This window comes from Colias philodice, chromosome 26, assembly GCF_061535455.1.
Source record: "Colias philodice isolate Cphi_HAF_F1 chromosome 26, ilColPhil1 Martin Lab GWU primary, whole genome shotgun sequence".
In the NCBI taxonomy this organism is placed as follows: Eukaryota; Metazoa; Arthropoda; class Insecta; order Lepidoptera; family Pieridae; genus Colias; species Colias philodice.
Genome location: NC_143111.1, coordinates 9,563,370 through 9,581,430, shown reverse-complemented (window position 1 = coordinate 9,581,430; position 18,061 = coordinate 9,563,370). Strand labels below are relative to the sequence as shown.

The 18,061-nt window shown below is 44.3% G+C and overlaps 1 protein-coding gene across 2 annotated transcripts in view; it reads left to right on the top strand.

The window, feature by feature from the left end:
* The first annotated feature begins 2,634 nt into the window (after nucleotides 1-2,634).
* Nucleotides 2,635-18,061, top strand: part of LOC149477101 (neuropeptides capa receptor-like) — a 79,796-nt gene continuing 64,369 nt past the window's right edge. The window contains exons 1-2 of one of the 2 annotated variants that reach the window (XM_089711556.1): nucleotides 2,635-2,735; nucleotides 2,972-3,356. In XM_089711556.1, coding sequence (XP_089567682.1) covers nucleotides 3,062-3,356 — 295 coding nt within the window. In that variant the 5' untranslated portion in view covers nucleotides 2,635-2,735; nucleotides 2,972-3,061. Of the gene's footprint in view, nucleotides 3,357-18,061 lie in introns of both variants that reach the window. The other variant, XM_089711557.1, reaches the window with a different exon arrangement.

Sequence of the window (18,061 nt, the reverse complement as noted above, 5' to 3'; positions counted from 1 at the left end):
CCATGAACACGCATGAACATTAGTTTTAGTTGTTTGTGTGTGACGCCATGAGGCCGCCCTTCCCGTGTTGAGCAGATAAGTGTATGTAGCATACATACATACATGTTGAATAAAATCCATTTTCTTACAAATAAATGTATTCCACCTTAAATCATTTGGCTCTCGGTGCAGTGGGTTCGATTCCCGGTATTTTCCAGTAAATATCAAATAATTAAATTAGGTAAAGATTATAATATGTGAAAAGGATAATGAATGAAGATAATTTCAATATAATGGTGCGTTGCAATTTCTAGTATAAATTCGTAAAGTAATTTATGACTTTACCAGGAATTAATATTATAGTGCGTCGCTTCTTAGTTCTTAATAAATGTTATTGGTTTAATCAGAGAATATGGAGTTAATTGGTGGGTAAATACAAACTTGTTGATTACAAGGGATGTCTAATTGTATATAATTTACCCCCAGATTGAAGATTTATTTATTTATTTATTTTCATTTGGCACATCAACAATAAATACATTTGACACTGATAAAATTAACATTATTAATTAATTAATAGATATTATGTACTTATCAATGAAAGGTGTACACAGCATTTACAATAATAGATAGTTCTCGAAATTATATAGAATTATATTGAATTTATAGAATTATATATTTATGAATTTTATTTTAATTAATGTTATCTATAATTAAGTATTTTTACAATTAATATTAATCAAGCAAGATGAATAAATAGTATGTATATATAATACAAATTACCTATAGTATCTCCAAAAAGTTATATTCATAGTTCTAAGAATTGTGTCTTATTTTGATAAATATTTGATTGACTTTTATTATGTACTAGATTTCCGCCCGCGGCTTCGCCCGCGTTTTCAAAGGAAAACCCGCATAGTTCCCGTTCCCGTGAGATTTCCGGGATAAAATCTACCCTATGTGTTAATCCAAGTATATGTGTGCTAAATTTCATTGTAATCGGTTCAGTAGTATTTGCGTGAAAGAGTAACAAACACACACACACACACACATCCTCACAAACTTTCGCATTTATAATATTAGTAGGATGATTTAAGTATTGTTAAAGTTTTGTCTGCTTTCGATAGTATAAACATTATCTGATGCCAATTGTTTGTTTCTAAATATCCATTACTACTCAATGGTTCAACCTTATCATTACAATATACTTACGAAGAAAATGAGGTGAAAAAAACAAAGGATTTTTCATTCAACCACAACGTGACGTCACAAAAATCCCTGTGGGCTTTCCTTTTTCAGTATTTGACAGATTTCGTATCCCCAGTAGTTAGGAGGGACGTTTTAAGTTCTCAATAGAATCATAGTTAGTTATTTCCGTGACTTGATGAAAATAGAGATATTTATAAAGTGTTTACATTTAGTTCTTATTTCTCCAAACAAAAAAATGAAAAAATATTTATTTTAGCAAAAAAACATAATAGCAATACAAATTTAATAATATAAGAATTTGCTGTAGCTTATTGCATAGATGTAAGTATTAACTAGGTATAGCTCCCACACTAAGGCCGCCTTTCCATCTGCAAGAAAACTTGCGCAAGAAATCTCTGACAGTCTGTCTGACAGCAGCTTGCAAGTCTACTTGCAGGTGGAAACGCGGAAAACTTGCAAGCTACTGTCAGACAGACTGTCGGACATTTCTTGCGGAAGTTTTCTAGCAGATGGACAGGCGGCCTAAGAGAACTTGTGTCGTGGGAGCTGAAACAAAACAAAACGTTAAAAAGATTAATAAGTACTTACTATCAACCACATATTAATTCAGATTTTCCTAAAAATACACATTTTGCTTAATTAAATATTAATAAATTATATAGATACTTAGGTACCTACAACAATAAAATATATACAATTCTGATGAAGGATTAATGCATCTTAGATCGTTAAAATAATTATTAAAACACCTGAGGAATAAATAAAAAGTAGCTATCAATGGTCGCTATACACATTTTAATATTCTTGAATTCACATTTTCTTTAAAAAAAGAACTAGGTACTTTAGTTTGATGTGGGCCAATCAGGAATTTATGACATTGACATATCGACATGCTTTTAACCTTTATATAATCTGTGGCGAGTTAGTTTTGGCGCTAATTTTCGTGACATTGATAAATAAACCCACTCTGATTTTGGATAGGCCATATTAATGTTCTAGATTATATTTTGATATCAGTCAACTTAATGTTAGTTAAAAAGTTAGGAAATAAATATAATTAATAATCCTAACCTAATCATTTGTTAATGAAAGTATAAGATAGTTAGGTATGTAATAAAAATTACTGGGTATAGGAACCGCTTATGGTCTTAAACCATATTTATTTAAAAAAATGGTTCCCTAAACAAAAATTTTGTAAAAACAGGAAGAAATCTAATTATATTAAGGGATTTAAGCACAATCTTAGGCTCTCAATGTAGTTGCGAAACATAAAAGTTATTTTCGTATTTGTATTACGGATATTGGAACACTATACAGTATACATATTATAGGATTAAGTCTATCAATTATTCCGAATGGTTTCCATCTAATTCAATATGGGGTTAAATTGTGGAATAGATAATTATACACAAGTCTACTCCAGCCAGTTCTCAGTGTTGAGATAACCGCTGTGCGAAAAGCACGTGCACACAGTTTCCATACAACCGTCGTATGAAACTCTACGACGAGTTAGAAATAAATTTCGACTTTTCCAAACATATTTAAGTGTAAATATATTGTCTTTTTTTAATTCTTCAATTTTATTAAACTGCTTTGTAGTTTATTCAAAATTAATAATAAGAGTGAAAGCAAAAATTAATCAAAATAATCTCCGTAACAGTGACAAAGTTAAAATGGAATGACAAAAATTTTACCGCGCCATACTTACCGCTTGCCTTTGTACGAAATGAAATTAAAAAAGCAAAATGACATTTGACGGCATTTTCTCATTTTTTTGAATTAGGAAATGGAACTGGCTTGTCTATGACAGGCAGTTCGGAAATGGAATATCTTTGATCGAATTTAAAAAGTGTTTTTCCAACAAAAAAAAAAAATGGAGCAATTTTTGCGCGTAAATGAGACGGCGGAGGATTTTTACGCGCGTTGCACGAATTTGAGCGCGTTCGATTGCAGTGAGGAAGAAATGTTGTGGTGCATGATGGGTCCTAGGCGGTTGCCTTTATCGAGGATTGTGCCGATTTCAATATTTCTTTTGTTGATATTTCTGACTGGCGTGATCGGGAATGTGGCTGTGTGCGTTGTGATTGTGCGACACCCGGCGATGCATACGGACACTAATTATTACCTCTTCAGCCTGGCGCTTAGTGACTTATTGCTGTTGTTATTTGGTAAGTTTTCATTGTTTTAAATAAACTTATTTTTCTGATAATAAGAGATAATTCTCTAGTTAGTACTAGAATATGAAAAAATAAATTTAAGTGTCTGGAACTGGATTACGTTTATGTTTTGTACTTACACAGTTCTTACAAAAAATAAAAAATGTATCATTCCATTATTTGGTTACTATTGATAAGTTATCGTTACATGCATAACGTTTTAGTGAAATTTTATAAAGTTGGTATCCGTATATCTATAATAATATATTAGACCGGGAGATACTGACACAAAATTTCGAGTCATTTGTAACAGGATGGCGGTTCTACAGGGTTCTTAGTACGCAATGACAAAAAGAAAAATGATGGTGTGAACGCTGGTACCGGCGGCTTAGTCGCGTGGGCGTTAGTCGAACTCGTCGGAAAATAGCGAAAGTCAAACGATTTGTAACAGTATGGCACTTATTTTTCCTGTAAGTTTGAGGATCAACGAATATAAATACAAAATTTCAAAGATCTAGGTGTTGGAAATCTTCACTTATATAAATTAATAATAAATTTATTTTTCAAGTATGACAGCACTTTTTCCCCTTACTAGAAGTATGGCAAATATAATAATGGTCACATTTTATCAAATACTCTCCAAAAAGCCAAATGCAATACTGGTACAAAAAGATAGGCGAAATAAAAAAAATTTGCAGATTTTCGGCGGTATGGCAACCATTTGGAATCGTCCGAAAAGTATGGCATGGCGATTTTCGTAAATGGCTGCACGACGATGGTTACCTGTGCAAAAGTTAGCTTGGTACAAATGGTTGAATAATTGTTTTTTTTAAATCAACACATTTGCGTCGGTATGGCGGGCTGTAAGTCATACCGGAAAAGTATGGCATGACACTACCGCCTACTTCTTTTTTATGGGCTATCGGTAAATTCTAAAATTTTTGTGTTACAAATCGTTTGACTTTCGCTATTTTTCCGACGAGTTCGACTAACGCCCACGCGACTAACCCACCGGTACCAGCGTTCACACCATCATTTTTCTTTTTGTCATTGCGTACTAAGACCCCTGTAGAACCGCCATCCTGTTACAAATGACTCGAAATTTTGTGTCAGTATCTCCCGGTCTATATTGATATTTCTAATAATTATCTAATTTCTGACGTAGTTTGTACTTCTTCATGTTTTGACGTGATAACGTTTTTAAAATCGTTTTAGTCGGGTGACATGTTCAGAAACTTGTGTCACACCAAAACCTCACGAGCGCGATCGCAGGTATAACGAGAGAGAGACGGACCGATCTCCCGTCTCATCTCGAGCGCTGCCACCAATAATGCTGGGGCCACACTAACGGGAAATGCCATTAATTAACGCGATAATGGACGTTAACTTTAGGTGTAGCCAGTATTATTTAACAACGGCATTAACATTGCCGTTTGGCGAGGCGATAGCTTTATCGCGAGAATTAACGCAATGAAGCGGTCACACTACGTCCATCTTGCTAGAATTTTAGTAAAATTAACGCCGTTTTTATCGCCAACAATCGGCATTCACGTTGACCGTTCAAGTGTAGCCACCCACTTAACGCCTTAAAAATTATCGGAATAATTATCGCGATAAAGGGCATTAGACGTTAGACGTTAGTGTGGCCCCAGCATAAGACGTTATCACGTAAACATCTCGATCGTAAACCTACTTTACAAACAACCAATTTTCGTCGTAAGAATATTTAATTCTAGACAAATAATCTATAAATAGCACGCAAATTTTTGTATAATATAAACTATTACATCAGCATAATATATATTTTCCGGTAAAATACGTCTGGACATGGTCTGGACGGATATTGCTGAGAATTTTACAGTCGCTCAGATAAGGAAGTTTCACGTAATAACTAAAATAAAAAATGAACAGAAACTTCTTAGCTATCCCAAGTCGATCTATAAAGTGTAACAAATTATAATTCAAATATCATTGCTCGATATCTTGTTAAGTCCAATATGATACAGTCACGAATGTATCATATACCTAGTTAGTTGTTATAATATAACTAGAGGTCCGCCCCGGCTTCGCCCGTGGTACATATTTACGTTTTCTCTACATAAGAACCATTCTCGTACTTCAAGGAATATAATAAAAAAAGAATTATCGAATCGGTCCACCCGTTCACGCGTGATGCCGTGACAAAGGAAAACGGGTTTAATTTATATATATGTCGGCGAAAGGTGTAGAATGTGGATCTATTTTCAAGCTGTGGGCGTTGCGTTGGGTAATCGAGCAAAGAAACACCTCTAACTCAAACATTTCTTTATTTACCACCGATTCGGAATGCAGTATCTACAGAGAAGAACCGGCAAGAAACTCCATAGTTGCTCTTTTAAATCATGTCAGTTTTACAATACAGTCATTTCTAATACAATCACTTGGTATTACAATTGTGACCACTAATAAAAGCAAGCAAGGGTCTTCACACACGCGGCCTCCGTTAGGAGGCTGCGTGGGGGATGCTGTTCAGGACGATTCGTCCTCTGCAGCAGGTTGATAGCGCTGCCCGCTAATACGGGCAGGTCACTGGGAGGACGAATCGCCCTGTTTGGGGATAGAAATATTTGTAAATTGGGGCACAGTATAGGAGACTGTGCCCGACTTTTTAAACCTTTTCGCATTTTGCGAAGACTCGACCGACCTGTGTTTGGTTTTACGAGCCCGTCTTAGACTTGTGTCTAAGCCGGGGACGGACAGGGAACCCGGGAGCGACACAAAACCGATGGGTGTGATAGGAGGCGCCAATTGCGCGTGGGAGTGGGCGGTGGATTGGCTGGGTACGTTGTGTACCGACTGTGTAGGAGTTATGCAGGGTGAGGCGACAGACGGCGCGATAGGAAGCGCCGTCGCAGGCGAAGCTTGCGTGGGTGGGGGCGTTGTATAGGATTGCGCTATTTGCGCGTGGGAGTAGGTTTGGTAGGAGGGAGTAGTGAGGGGCGCACAGAGTGCGTGGGCGGTAGGTGGCGCTGGAGGCGCGGTGTATGGTGCCGGCATTGCTTGCAATGCCGGTGGTGAGGACGGCGTGTTCGCCTTAGGAGAGGGGGGTGGTAGTAGATCGCGCGGATTTGGACGACGCGACCCGGGAATGGCGCGGTGCGGAGCAATCTCTCGGAGATGGGAATGAGAGGAGGCGTCCGCCCGCGAGAACATATTTTGGGAGAGACGAAGGATAAACTCATCCAGCGTTTCTACACCGAGATCGCTACGTATTAGCTCGTTTCTCACATACCTCGGCGCACCGACGATAGCGCGTAATGCGAGTGACTGCCGCGCACGCATTTTGCGGCGCAGGCTTTCACACACATACACATACCAGGCGGGCGCGGCGTACGTGAGGAGCGGCCGTAGGTAGGTTTTATAAACGCTTACCTTTATACGCAGCGGGAGTTCAGAGTATAACACCGGACGAAGTATGGCGTGGGCGGCTTTGCACTTGTTAATTACCTGCTTCACGTGGCTGTTAAAGCGAAGCCGGCAATCAATAGTTACACCTAGGTAAAGGACGGTATCGGACCATGGGATCTGCTCACCAGCCAGAGTGAGTTGGTGGGAGGGAGTCAAACCACCGAACCGAATCACCTGTGTCTTTCGCGCGTTAACAGATATCCGCCAACGATCGAAATACGCAGGCAACTCATCAAGCCAGCGTTGCGCCTTAACCATCGCATGCGTTGTATTCAACGATGCGGCGATTAAAGCTACATCGTCGGCGTATAGCGCGAGGATTTGATTAGAATTTGGCGCGGGGGAGGGGAAGTCATCTGTGTAGGCGGAGTATAGCGCGGGCGATAAACAGCTGCCCTGCGGGACACCCGCCTGCACAGAGTGGTTTCGGGAAATGGCGGGGGACACGGAAACGTGAAAGGAGCGGTCCGTGAGGAAGGAGTGCAATATCCTCACGAGCCGCGCGGGGCATTGGGTAGTGGTAAGGATCTTATATATAAGACCCTCGTGCCAGACGCGGTCGAAAGCCTTTTCGATATCTAGGAATATTGCGACCGCTCTCTCATTCCTGTTCAAGGCGGAGCTAACATGGTGCAATACTCTAGATACCTGAAGGGTGGTACTGTGTGCCGAGCGAAAGCCGAATTGCTCAGCGCGCGGCGACACGTACGGACGCAGCATAGGCAGCAGTAGTGACTCGAACACTTTGGAGACTGTGCTCAACAAGGTGATGGGTCGATAACTGCCCGCTAAGGAGGCATTCTTGCCGGGTTTGGGGATCATTATTACGCGACCGGTTTTCCACACTGAAGGGAAATGACCGGCGCGTAATATACCGTTAAACAGCCGCGACAAAGCCGCGACTGTTTTACGGGGGAGGTGGCGAAGGGATTCGTTCGTCACGCCGTCCTCACCGGGCGCTTTGCGCAACTTTGTACGCGAAATCGCACGGCGGACGGCGGACGGGGAGGTGAAGAATACTTCCTCAGCGGGCGGTATCGGTGATGCTAGAAAACCTGATAGGTGTTCGTTCACCACCGCTGCGTGGGCGGCGCTCGACGGCGTCAGGGGGTTCGGCTGAAAAACTTGTGCCAGATGTTCGGCGAACAAGTCAGCGCGACCCTGAGGGGCGTATATATAATTACCCGCGGAATCGGTGAGTGGGCGCGCGGGGGCGGTTGAAGATTTAAGCCTGCGACAGAGGTTGTGGAGCGAGGGCCAGTCCTCGGCGGCCGAGTCGATCGCACGGTGCCAGCCCTCGATCCTGTTCGCCTCAAGCGCATCGCTAACTTGCTCACGCAAACGAGCAAGTTGCCGCTTGAGGGTGGGGCAGCGCGAATGCTGCCACTGCCGTCGCAGAGCTCGCTTCCTCTGGATAAGGGCTTTGATATGAGAAGGAATGGGGGGGAGTATGGACGAGGACGGTTTAAGAGTCGTGGCTTGGGCAAGAGCGGACTTGAGTGCATCATGCAAGTCATTTGCGAATATCTCCACGTCCTCGGCGCTTGAAACCGCGCGTGAGGGCGTAGAGCGCTCAAGCGCATTCGCAAATAACTCCCAATTAACACAGCGGCGGGAGTAGGATGGGGCAAGCGCGGAACTGTTTGCGGTGATCTCGACCAATACCGGCAGGTGGTCTGAGCCGAGATCGTCCACAATAACAGTTTGCGTCATCGACTGGCGGATCACATTGTGAATCGTAAAGTCGATGACGTCCGCTTGGTGGGAGTCTGTACGAGGATAATGAGTAGGTTCGGAAGGGCCCTCTATAACAATGTCGTTATAATCGATAATGTTATAAAGGGCTTTGCCGTTGCAACAATCGAGGCGGGATAGCCAGTGCGAATGCTTACTGTTCCAGTCACCCGCGGCGATCGTCGGCACGCTCGAGGCGAAAAGACGTTTCACCTCGTTCGTGTCAACTCTCCCCCCGGGCGGCCTGTATACAGCATACATTCGCAGCCTGCCCACCGGAAACTCCGCCTCGATGCCGAGCGCGGAAAAGGATTGGGATGTGAAAGCGGGGAGTGGGGTGTGAGGGATGGACTTGCGGATAAGGATCGCAAGTCCGCGGTACTTACGCCCATACGGGGAGCATTCGTCCTGTCTGTACGAGACGTAGCCAGACGCGCTGAGTTTGTCAGGCGCGCCCAGGTGCGTCTCGTTTAGGAGGACGACGTCTACTCGTTGTTCCCGCATGAGGTGGCGCAGTAGTGTCGCTCTCTCCTTGCTGAGCCCGCTCGCGTTCCAGTAAATGAAGCGGTTACTCACTGTTGAGCGAGAGTCAGCAGGCCCTGCATGATGATGGGGATCGGGTCGGCGCCTTCCTCCAGCGCGGCCAGCATGCTCTGGAGCACCTGGCACGCCACTCGCATCGCAGCCCGCTTGGCTGGGTCGAGTTGTGCCGATGCTGGGCCGAGCTGTGTCGAGCTGGGTTGAGCTGTGCGCTGTTGCAGTACTCGGGCGGGTTCGGGTAAGTTCGGCTGCGTTCGTTGCGCCGAAGTTACCCGAGCGGAGGTCGGCGGTTGCGCTCGTATATGCTCGGGCTGGCGCTGCTGCGCATGCGCCGGCGCCTGCGGAATGTGCGCGGGCGGGCCGGCGGGGAGCACGGAGGCGGTAGCGGTCCGAGGGGGCTGCGTGCGGGAACGTTTCTTACCGCTGCGCCCCTTTCGGTTTCTTCTTGTGGAGGTGGTTGCGGGGGCGTTATTCGCTGCCGCCATGAGACCCGTGGTGAGGGCCTCTCCGCGAGGCACCGGCTCCACGGGCGCGGGTGGCGCCGCCGGCGCGCTGGGCCGCACATTCGGTGCGGCGCGCGGCTGCTGCGGCTGCTGCTGGGTGGTTGTGGTGCGCGCTATCGGGCCCGCCTTCTTGTTGCGGGCCTCGCGCCGCAGCACCGGGCATGAGGCGTGGTTGGCGGGATGTGGTCCCGCGCAATTGGCGCAGATGGGAGGGGCGTCCCTCGGCCGCGGGCAGTCCGCGGTCGCATGGCTCCCGCCGCAACGCACACAGGCAAGCGGCCTGTGGCAGTTGTGCGAGGAGTGCCGGAAGCCCTGGCACCTGTGACACTGCGCGGGGCCCCGCTTGGAGCGCCACGCCTCAATGGTGACGCCGGGCATGTACAGCAGCTCCTTGATTGCGTAGATGCCCGGCGTGAGGTTCTCCGTCTTCTTCAAGATGACGAGGAAGATGCAGCCGGGGCGCCCTTTCCGGGCGCGAATGGGCCGCGCGAATTCCGGGTCATATCCCCGGTCGCGCAGCGCAGCCATGAGCTCTTCGGGCTGCGTGTTTACCGGCAGCCCGCGGACGGCGACTTTGACACTGCGCTCAGCCTCAGGGGAGTACGAGAACCAGGAGATCTCCTCTCCCTCCTCCTGGATGTGGCGCAGGTACCGGTCGACCGCCCGGTATTCCGCCTCGTCTTGGGGCGAGAAGCGCACGCCAGTCCCGTAGGCGCGCGCGCTCACCTGTCTCCCCAGCGAAGCGGTGATGTTACGTAGGTGAGTCGCCCAGTTTGGGAGCGACTCAACCACGATAGGCGGGTAGCGGGGCGACTTCGGCGCGCCGCTAGGCGGTGCCGTAGTAGCGGTAGTAGGTGCGGGGGCAGTGGCGCTAGGTGGCGCTGCTGTCGCCCTCGGTGTGGGGGCGGTCGGCTGCGCAGGCGCACTAGCGCGCTGCAAGCCGGACGGGCCCGGTTGCGGCTCCTCGGCCGCCTCCACGTTAATACGACGGGGGCGGCGCGGATCGCGTGGGTGGAGTGGTGGCACGACGGCGCCTGCACTTACCGCCGCGTAGGTGGGCGGAACGGGTGTGGCTGCGGCCGTGTCTGTCTCCATGGTGTCTGCCATGGCGGCGGTGGTAGCGGGTGTAGCGGGGAGGAGGGCGGGAGTCTGGCAAGGCCGCTTGGCCTGCGCCGACTCGACCTGGTCCTCCTCCTCGTCGCTGCTGAGGGGGCGACGGCGCCTCGCCCGTGGCTTGCCCGGAGGGATCGGGAGGACGGCAAGTTTTGCCAGTAAAACCTGTTCGTCTTCCGGCGAAGGCTCCTCCAGGCAGCCCGGCGGTATGCGCGCCAGGTCGCCTCGCCTCATCTCGATGTACGAGGCCAGCCAGCCGCGCAGCTTGCGCGACAGGAGGCCCGACGAAACGAACCGGTCGATCAGCACGGCATCCGACAAGTATGCGGTCCGTGGTGATACTCCCTGGTCCGGGTCAGGCACCTCCTCTGCGGCGGCGGCCTCAGGTATTCCCCATCGTCGGGGCTGCGTCCAAAAGGGGCGGGAGGGGCGCCCGGGAGCCGAGCTCGACCGGGCTACTCCGTCGCGGCCAGTGCGCGTAACGATGCGTGGGCGCGAACTACGCGCGGGGGTCACATTTGTGTGGCCCTGAGAAGGGCCTTTGGGTCCGGCGTGCTCCATCGGGGAGCACGTGGGCGTTTGCCTGCGCTGCTGAAACGTGTTAAACACACATCACCGCCCTCTCCACTTAACGGCTTTCGCCGAAAAACGGCAGGCGGTGCTGCGGGTTATAACCGGGTATAACAGGCAAAGGCGAAAGGTACGTAAAGCTGGCGATGAAAAATTAGCGAAATTAAAAAAAAACAACACCAGAATTTGTTGCTTATTTGTTGCTAATTAGTTGCTATAATGACGATTTTGTTGCTCAACCCGTTCGCTGAAAATCAGCAACAGTTCTAGCTTAACGTTAAGGTAGCGTGCAGAAATCGGAAAAAGGGATGGATCGTTCCAAAAATGCAGATGAATTTGTTGCTAATTTGTTGCTGCATAAAAACAGTGAAAATTTTAAATTTTTTTCATTGGCGCCAAAAATAACACTGGCCATGTCAACTTAATTGTCGATTTTCGGTAGTGAAACATAAAAAAAAATTTGTTGCTCCTCACATCGTTCACTGGCAAAGTGTACAGAGCCAGCAACAAAATAGAAACCGGAAGTAGAGTTAATTTTGAAACCGGTTTGCTAGAAAATCGTCCACGCCAGCTTAACTGTCGATTTTCGGTAGTGAAACTTAAAAAAAAAATTTGTTGCTCCTCACATCGTTCACTGGCACAGTGTACAGAGCCAGCAACAAAATAGAAACCGGAAGTAGAGTTAATTTTGAAACCGGTTTGCTAGAAAATCGTCCACGCCAGCTTAACTGTCGATTTTCGGTAGTGAAACATAAAAAAAAATTTTTTGCTCCTCACATCGTTCACCGGCACAGTGTACAGAGCCAGCAACAAAATAGAAACCGGAAGTAGAGTTAATTTTGAAACCGGTTTGCTAGAAACTCGTCCAAGCCAGCTTAACTGTCGATTTTCGGTAGTGAATTATAAAAAAAAAATTTGTTGCTCCTCACATCGTTCACCGGCACAGTGTACAGAGCCAGCAACAAAATAGAAACCGGAAGTAGAGTTAATTTTGAAACCGGTTTGCTAGAAAATCGTCCACGCCAGCTTAACTGTCGATTTTCGGTAGTGAAACATAAAAAAAAAATTTGTTGCTCCTCACATCGTTCACCGGCAAAGTGTACAGAGCCAGCAACAAAATAGAAACCGGAAGTAGAGTTAATTTTGAAACCGGTTTGCTAAAAAATCGTCCACGCCAGCTTAACTGTCGATTTTCGGTAGTGAAACTTAAAAAAAAAATTTGTTGCTCCTCACATCGTTCACTGGCACAGTGTACAGAGCCAGCAACAAAATAGAAACCGGAAGTAGAGTTAATTTTGAAACCGGTTTGCTAGGAAATCGTCCACGCCAGCTTAACTGTCGATTTTCGGTAGTGAAACATAAAAAAAAATTTGTTGCTCCTCACATCGTTCACTGGCACAGTGTACAGAGCCAGCAACAAAATAGAAACCGGAGGTAGAGTTAATTTTGAAACCGGTTTGCTAGAAAATCGTCCACGCCAGCTTAACTGTCGATTTTCGGTAGTGAAACATAAAAAAAAAATTTGTTGCTCCTCACATCGTTCACTGGCACAGTGTACAGAGCCAGCAACAAAATAAAAACCGGAGGTAGAGTTAATTTTGAAACCGGTTTGCTAGAAAATCGTCCACGCCAGCTTAACTATCGATTTTCGGTAGTGAAACATAAAAAAAAAATTTGTTGCTCCTCACATCGTTCACCGGCACAGTGTACAGAGCCAGCAACAAAATAGAAACCGGAAGTAGAGTTAATTTTGAAACCGGTTTGCTAGAATATCGTCCACGCCAGCTTAACTGTCGATTTTCGGTAGTGAAACATAAAAAAAAAATTTGTTGCTCCTCACATCGTTCACCGGCACAGTGTACAGAGTCAGCAACAAAATAGAAACCGGAAGTAGAGTTAATTTTGAAACCGGTTTGCTAGAAAATCGTCCACGCCAGCTTAACTGTCGATTTTCGGTAGTGAAACATAAAAAAAAAAATTGTTGCTCCTCACATCGTTCACCGGCACAGTGTACAGAGCCAGCAACAAAATAGAAACCGGAAGTCGAGTTAATTTTGAAACCGGTTTGCTAGAAAATCGTCCAAGCCAGCTTAACTGTCGATTTTCGGTAGTGAAAAATAAAAAAAAAATTTGTTGCTCCTCACATCGTTCACCGGCACAGTGTACAGAGCCAGCAACAAAATAGAAACCGGAAGTAGAGTTAATTTTGAAACCGGTTTGCTAGAAAATCGTCCACGCCAGCTTAACTGTCGATTTTCGGTAGTGAAACATAAAAAAAAATTTGTTGCTCCTCACATCGTTCACCGGCACAGTGTGTACAGAGCCAGCAACAAAATAGAAACCGGAAGTAGAGTTAATTTTGAAACCGGTTTGCTAAAAAATCGTCCACGCCAGCTTAACTGTCGATTTTCGGTAGTGAAACTTAAAAAAAAAATTTGTTGCTCCTCACATCGTTCACTGGCACAGTGTACAGAGCCAGCAACAAAATAGAAACCGGAAGTAGAGTTAATTTTGAAACCGGTTTGCTATATTGAACGATGTGAGGAGCAACAATTTTTTTTTTATGTTTCACTACCGAAAATCGACAGTTAAGCTGGCGTGGACGATTTTCTAGCAAACCGGTTTCAAAATTAACTCTACTTCCGGTTTCTATTTTGTTGCTGGCTCTGTACACTGTGCCGGTGAACGATGTGAGGAGCAACAAATTTTTTTTTTATGTTTCAATACCGAAAATCGACAGTTAAGCTGGCGTGGACGATATTCTAGCAAACCGGTTTCAAAATTAACTCTACTTCCGGTTTCTATTTTGTTGCTGGCTCTGTATACTGTGCCAGTGAACGATGTGAGGAGCAACAAATTTTTTTTTTATGTTTCACTACCGAAAATCGACAGTTAAGCTGGCGTGGACGATTTTCTAGCAAACCGGTTTCAAAATTAACTCTACCTCCGGTTTCTATTTTGTTGCTGGCTCTGTACACTGTGCCAGTGAACGATGTGAGGAGCAACAAATTTTTTTTTATGTTTCACTACCGAAAATCGACAGTTAAGCTGGCGTGGACGATTTCCTAGCAAACCGGTTTCAAAATTAACTCTACTTCCGGTTTCTATTTTGTTGCTGGCTCTGTACACTGTGCCGGTGAACGATGTGAGGAGCAACAAATTTTTTTTTTATGTTTCACTACCGAAAATCGACAGTTAAGCTGGCGTGGACGATATTCTAGCAAACCGGTTTCAAAATTAACTCTACTTCCGGTTTCTATTTTGTTGCTGGCTCTGTACACTGTGCCGGTGAACGATGTGAGGAGCAACAAATTTTTTTTTTATGTTTCACTACCGAAAATCGATAGTTAAGCTGGCGTGGACGATTTTCTAGCAAACCGGTTTCAAAATTAACTCTACCTCCGGTTTTTATTTTGTTGCTGGCTCTGTACACTGTGCCAGTGAACGATGTGAGGAGCAACAAATTTTTTTTTATGTTTCACTACCGAAAATCGACAATTAAGTTGACATGGCCAGTGTTATTTTTGGCGCCAATGAAAAAAATTTAAAATTTTCACTGTTTTTATGCAGCAACAAATTAGCAACAAATTCATCTGCATTTTTGGAACGATCCATCCCTTTTTCCGATTTCTGCACGCTACCTTAACGTTAAGCTAGAACTGTTGCTGATTTTCAGCGAACGGGTTGAGCAACAAAATCGTCATTATAGCAACTAATTAGCAACAAATAAGCAACAAATTCTGGTGTTGTTTTTTTTTAATTTCGCTAATTTTTCATCGCCAGCTTTACGTACCTAAAGGCGAACTCCACGTGGGGCGACTAGCAGACCGAACTTTACACACAAAGTGGCGCAGACGCTCTGAATTGCGTAAGCAAGAGTGAGACAGCACGAGCGCAAAGCACGTGGTCGGGAGCAACTAGTGAACACGACCAGCGTCCTCGGCAAACGGACTGTCCTACTAATAAAATAAATATCACAAATAAGTTATAGTAAGCTACTACGTAATAGATGTGCACTCGGCAACGGTCGGCGAACGAATGACCCGAGTCGTGCGCGCGCGCTGCTTTTTATCGGTTCGCCGTTCGTTATTTTTTAAAGCTTCGACGGTGGCGCCGTCACGGCCATTCTGACATACGCTCGTCCTCGAGCGACTTCTGAACACCTGGGAACAAGACAATTAAAACAATGTGCTGGTCCGGCAAGCCCTTCAGCAACCGTGCTAGTCCGGAAATCTCTCCAGATTTCCCTCTAGCGTGCCAGTCCGGAAATCTCTCCAGATTTCCCTCTAGCGTGCTAGACCGGATCTGCAATCCCTATAGCCGAGTTATTGGACCGGACTCCCTTCAATAACTCGCTCTCTCTTTTTTTTGCACCATTCTTTTTGCATCATTCTTTTTGCATCATTCTTTTTGCATCATTCTTTTTGCATCATTCTTTTTGCATCATTCTTTTTGCATCATTCTTTTTGCATCATTTTTTTTTGCATAATAATTTTGTTTGCATAAATTTTTTTGCATAATTTTTTTTTTAAGGATTATTTTTTTTCCTTTTCTTTTTTTTTACACAACAATATTAAATCCAAACTCACGACTCTCTCCACTCTCTCCACTCCTCGGCCATACTGACAATCGTACGTCCTCGTACGTCCCTTCTTGTTTTACAGCACTACGGTATTTCATCCCGGGATTAGACAACTATACCGCTCGGCCATACTGACCTTACAGAACACCAACAACATCCACATAACATAGACACGACGCTCGCTCATCACAAATGAAGGCTCAACTACCGTGGACTGCAACCCAGATAGCACGCACAATTCCTGCAATGAAATCATTACCGTTACAATAATCCACGTTACAAACTTTTACTTTACACAAGTTATCTCCGATACAGTCATACTTGCGTCCTCGTACGCCATAATATCTCACACTACATTACTACGATAATTCATTTTCATTTTTTTTTGTCAAAATAACATCCATCCTGCCTCAGCCTACACTGACCTTACAGGGTTTCCACACTGCCCCGATCCTACTGACCGGTCAGAACACACATGTACTATCCTGGACCTCATGCCAGATAGCATATCACTTTCTTCTAATAAACGACATTACCGTAGTAATATTGGAATATTACGTAAATGTGTGTTGTGTGGACACAACACACATTTACTTCGTACAGCGTGCGAGTAAACAGATGTCAGTATGCTACTGGTCAACTATGAAAACTGAAAACAGAGTGTTGCCGCAGCAAATCAGTAAAACGGTACGCGACCGTATCCTCAACGTTTGCGCTGCGTCATCGTGGCATCGCGTCATCGAGCCGTACCATTGGCCGCTGATGATGCTACGTTGTTCCATATGCTACGCAACCGCTGCGCCGTACTGTTAACTGCCTCGCTTCTAAACGCTGTGTCGTAAAACGCTCTCTGTAATTTAGCTAATTAAAATCAATCTGACATTACCTGTCGTTAATTATGATCATTGACTATAGCGCAAAAATTACAATATCTTAAAAAGAATAATTCGTAACCAGTTAACTCAAAAAGTGGCAAAAGCTTGTTCTCAAACTTAATGATTTACCAACTTGAATTTAATGTAATCATGTGGTTAAAATTCCTTAACGGTATGTTAACTTTTGAAAACTCAACTTAAAACAATTGATAAGTGTAGGCTTAAACTCATCTGTGAATAGTTTCAACGTAATAAGAATGTACTGCTCAACAACTACTGTACAACTACCTAATTGATGTATTCAGTTGATGTCAAACTGCAGCTAGTCACAAAAACTAGATATTATCAAGGAATTACATTAAATGCACACAATGTAAATCGATTATACTATCGAATACTCCACGTTTAGGATTGGCGTTCTTATATTTTGAAGCTACAAAATAACCTTCAGAAAACCTGGATGGATTTTTTTCTTTTCTCTATTCAATTAAACAGACATTATATTCTGACGACAGTATGTAAACTGTAAATGCGCGATTAACCTTGAGATTATTTTCAGTTATTATTTTTTTTTAAAAAGAACATCGTAATATTTAACGGACCTTAACGTTGATGGGATAGTTAAGAGTTTAAAACCAAATCTAGACCCGTACTCCAATCATAACATTTATCTTACGCCAGATGTTTATTTGAACACACGCTAATTATCTGTGACATTGTATTATGAACTGCCTAAATAAGGACTTAATAAATTCTCTAAGTAAAAATTCAAAACTAAATGCCTCGATTTACCTTTCATTCGATCAAACTAAATCTGCCACATTTCATAAAACTGCATATTGTAAAAACTGTATACTGTGAATTGTTCACAACTTTATTTATTTTTTTTTTTATAAAGAAATGACCTCAAATATCACCCTAAATAAAACCTACGAAAAGTTTATTAAACCTCTAAGCACTAGTTAACGCATTGCTTTTCGTTTTTAATCGAATGGCAATAAAAAAATAAAAAAAAACTAACGCAGGTAGTTCAAGAAATGAATGCGGGTAGTCAAGAAACTAACGCGGGTAGTTAAGAAAAGTAATTCGCATACTGTTTTTTTGTTCCGATACACGGACAAGTGAATGTTTATTGTTTACGTTCGATTGAAGTATCTGGATGCAGTGTACAAATTATTGCGCTTTCTTTCTTTAGTGTTAGCTCACAAACTAACCAACATTAAAGCGAGTCGTTACTTAATTCATCTTGAAGTCAGTGCTTACGCCGCGAAGTGTTTTTTTTTTTTTTAAATAACGTGAATTACCTACTCAAGTAAACGTGTCCCTGAATAAGTGAAATACAAGTCACACGAC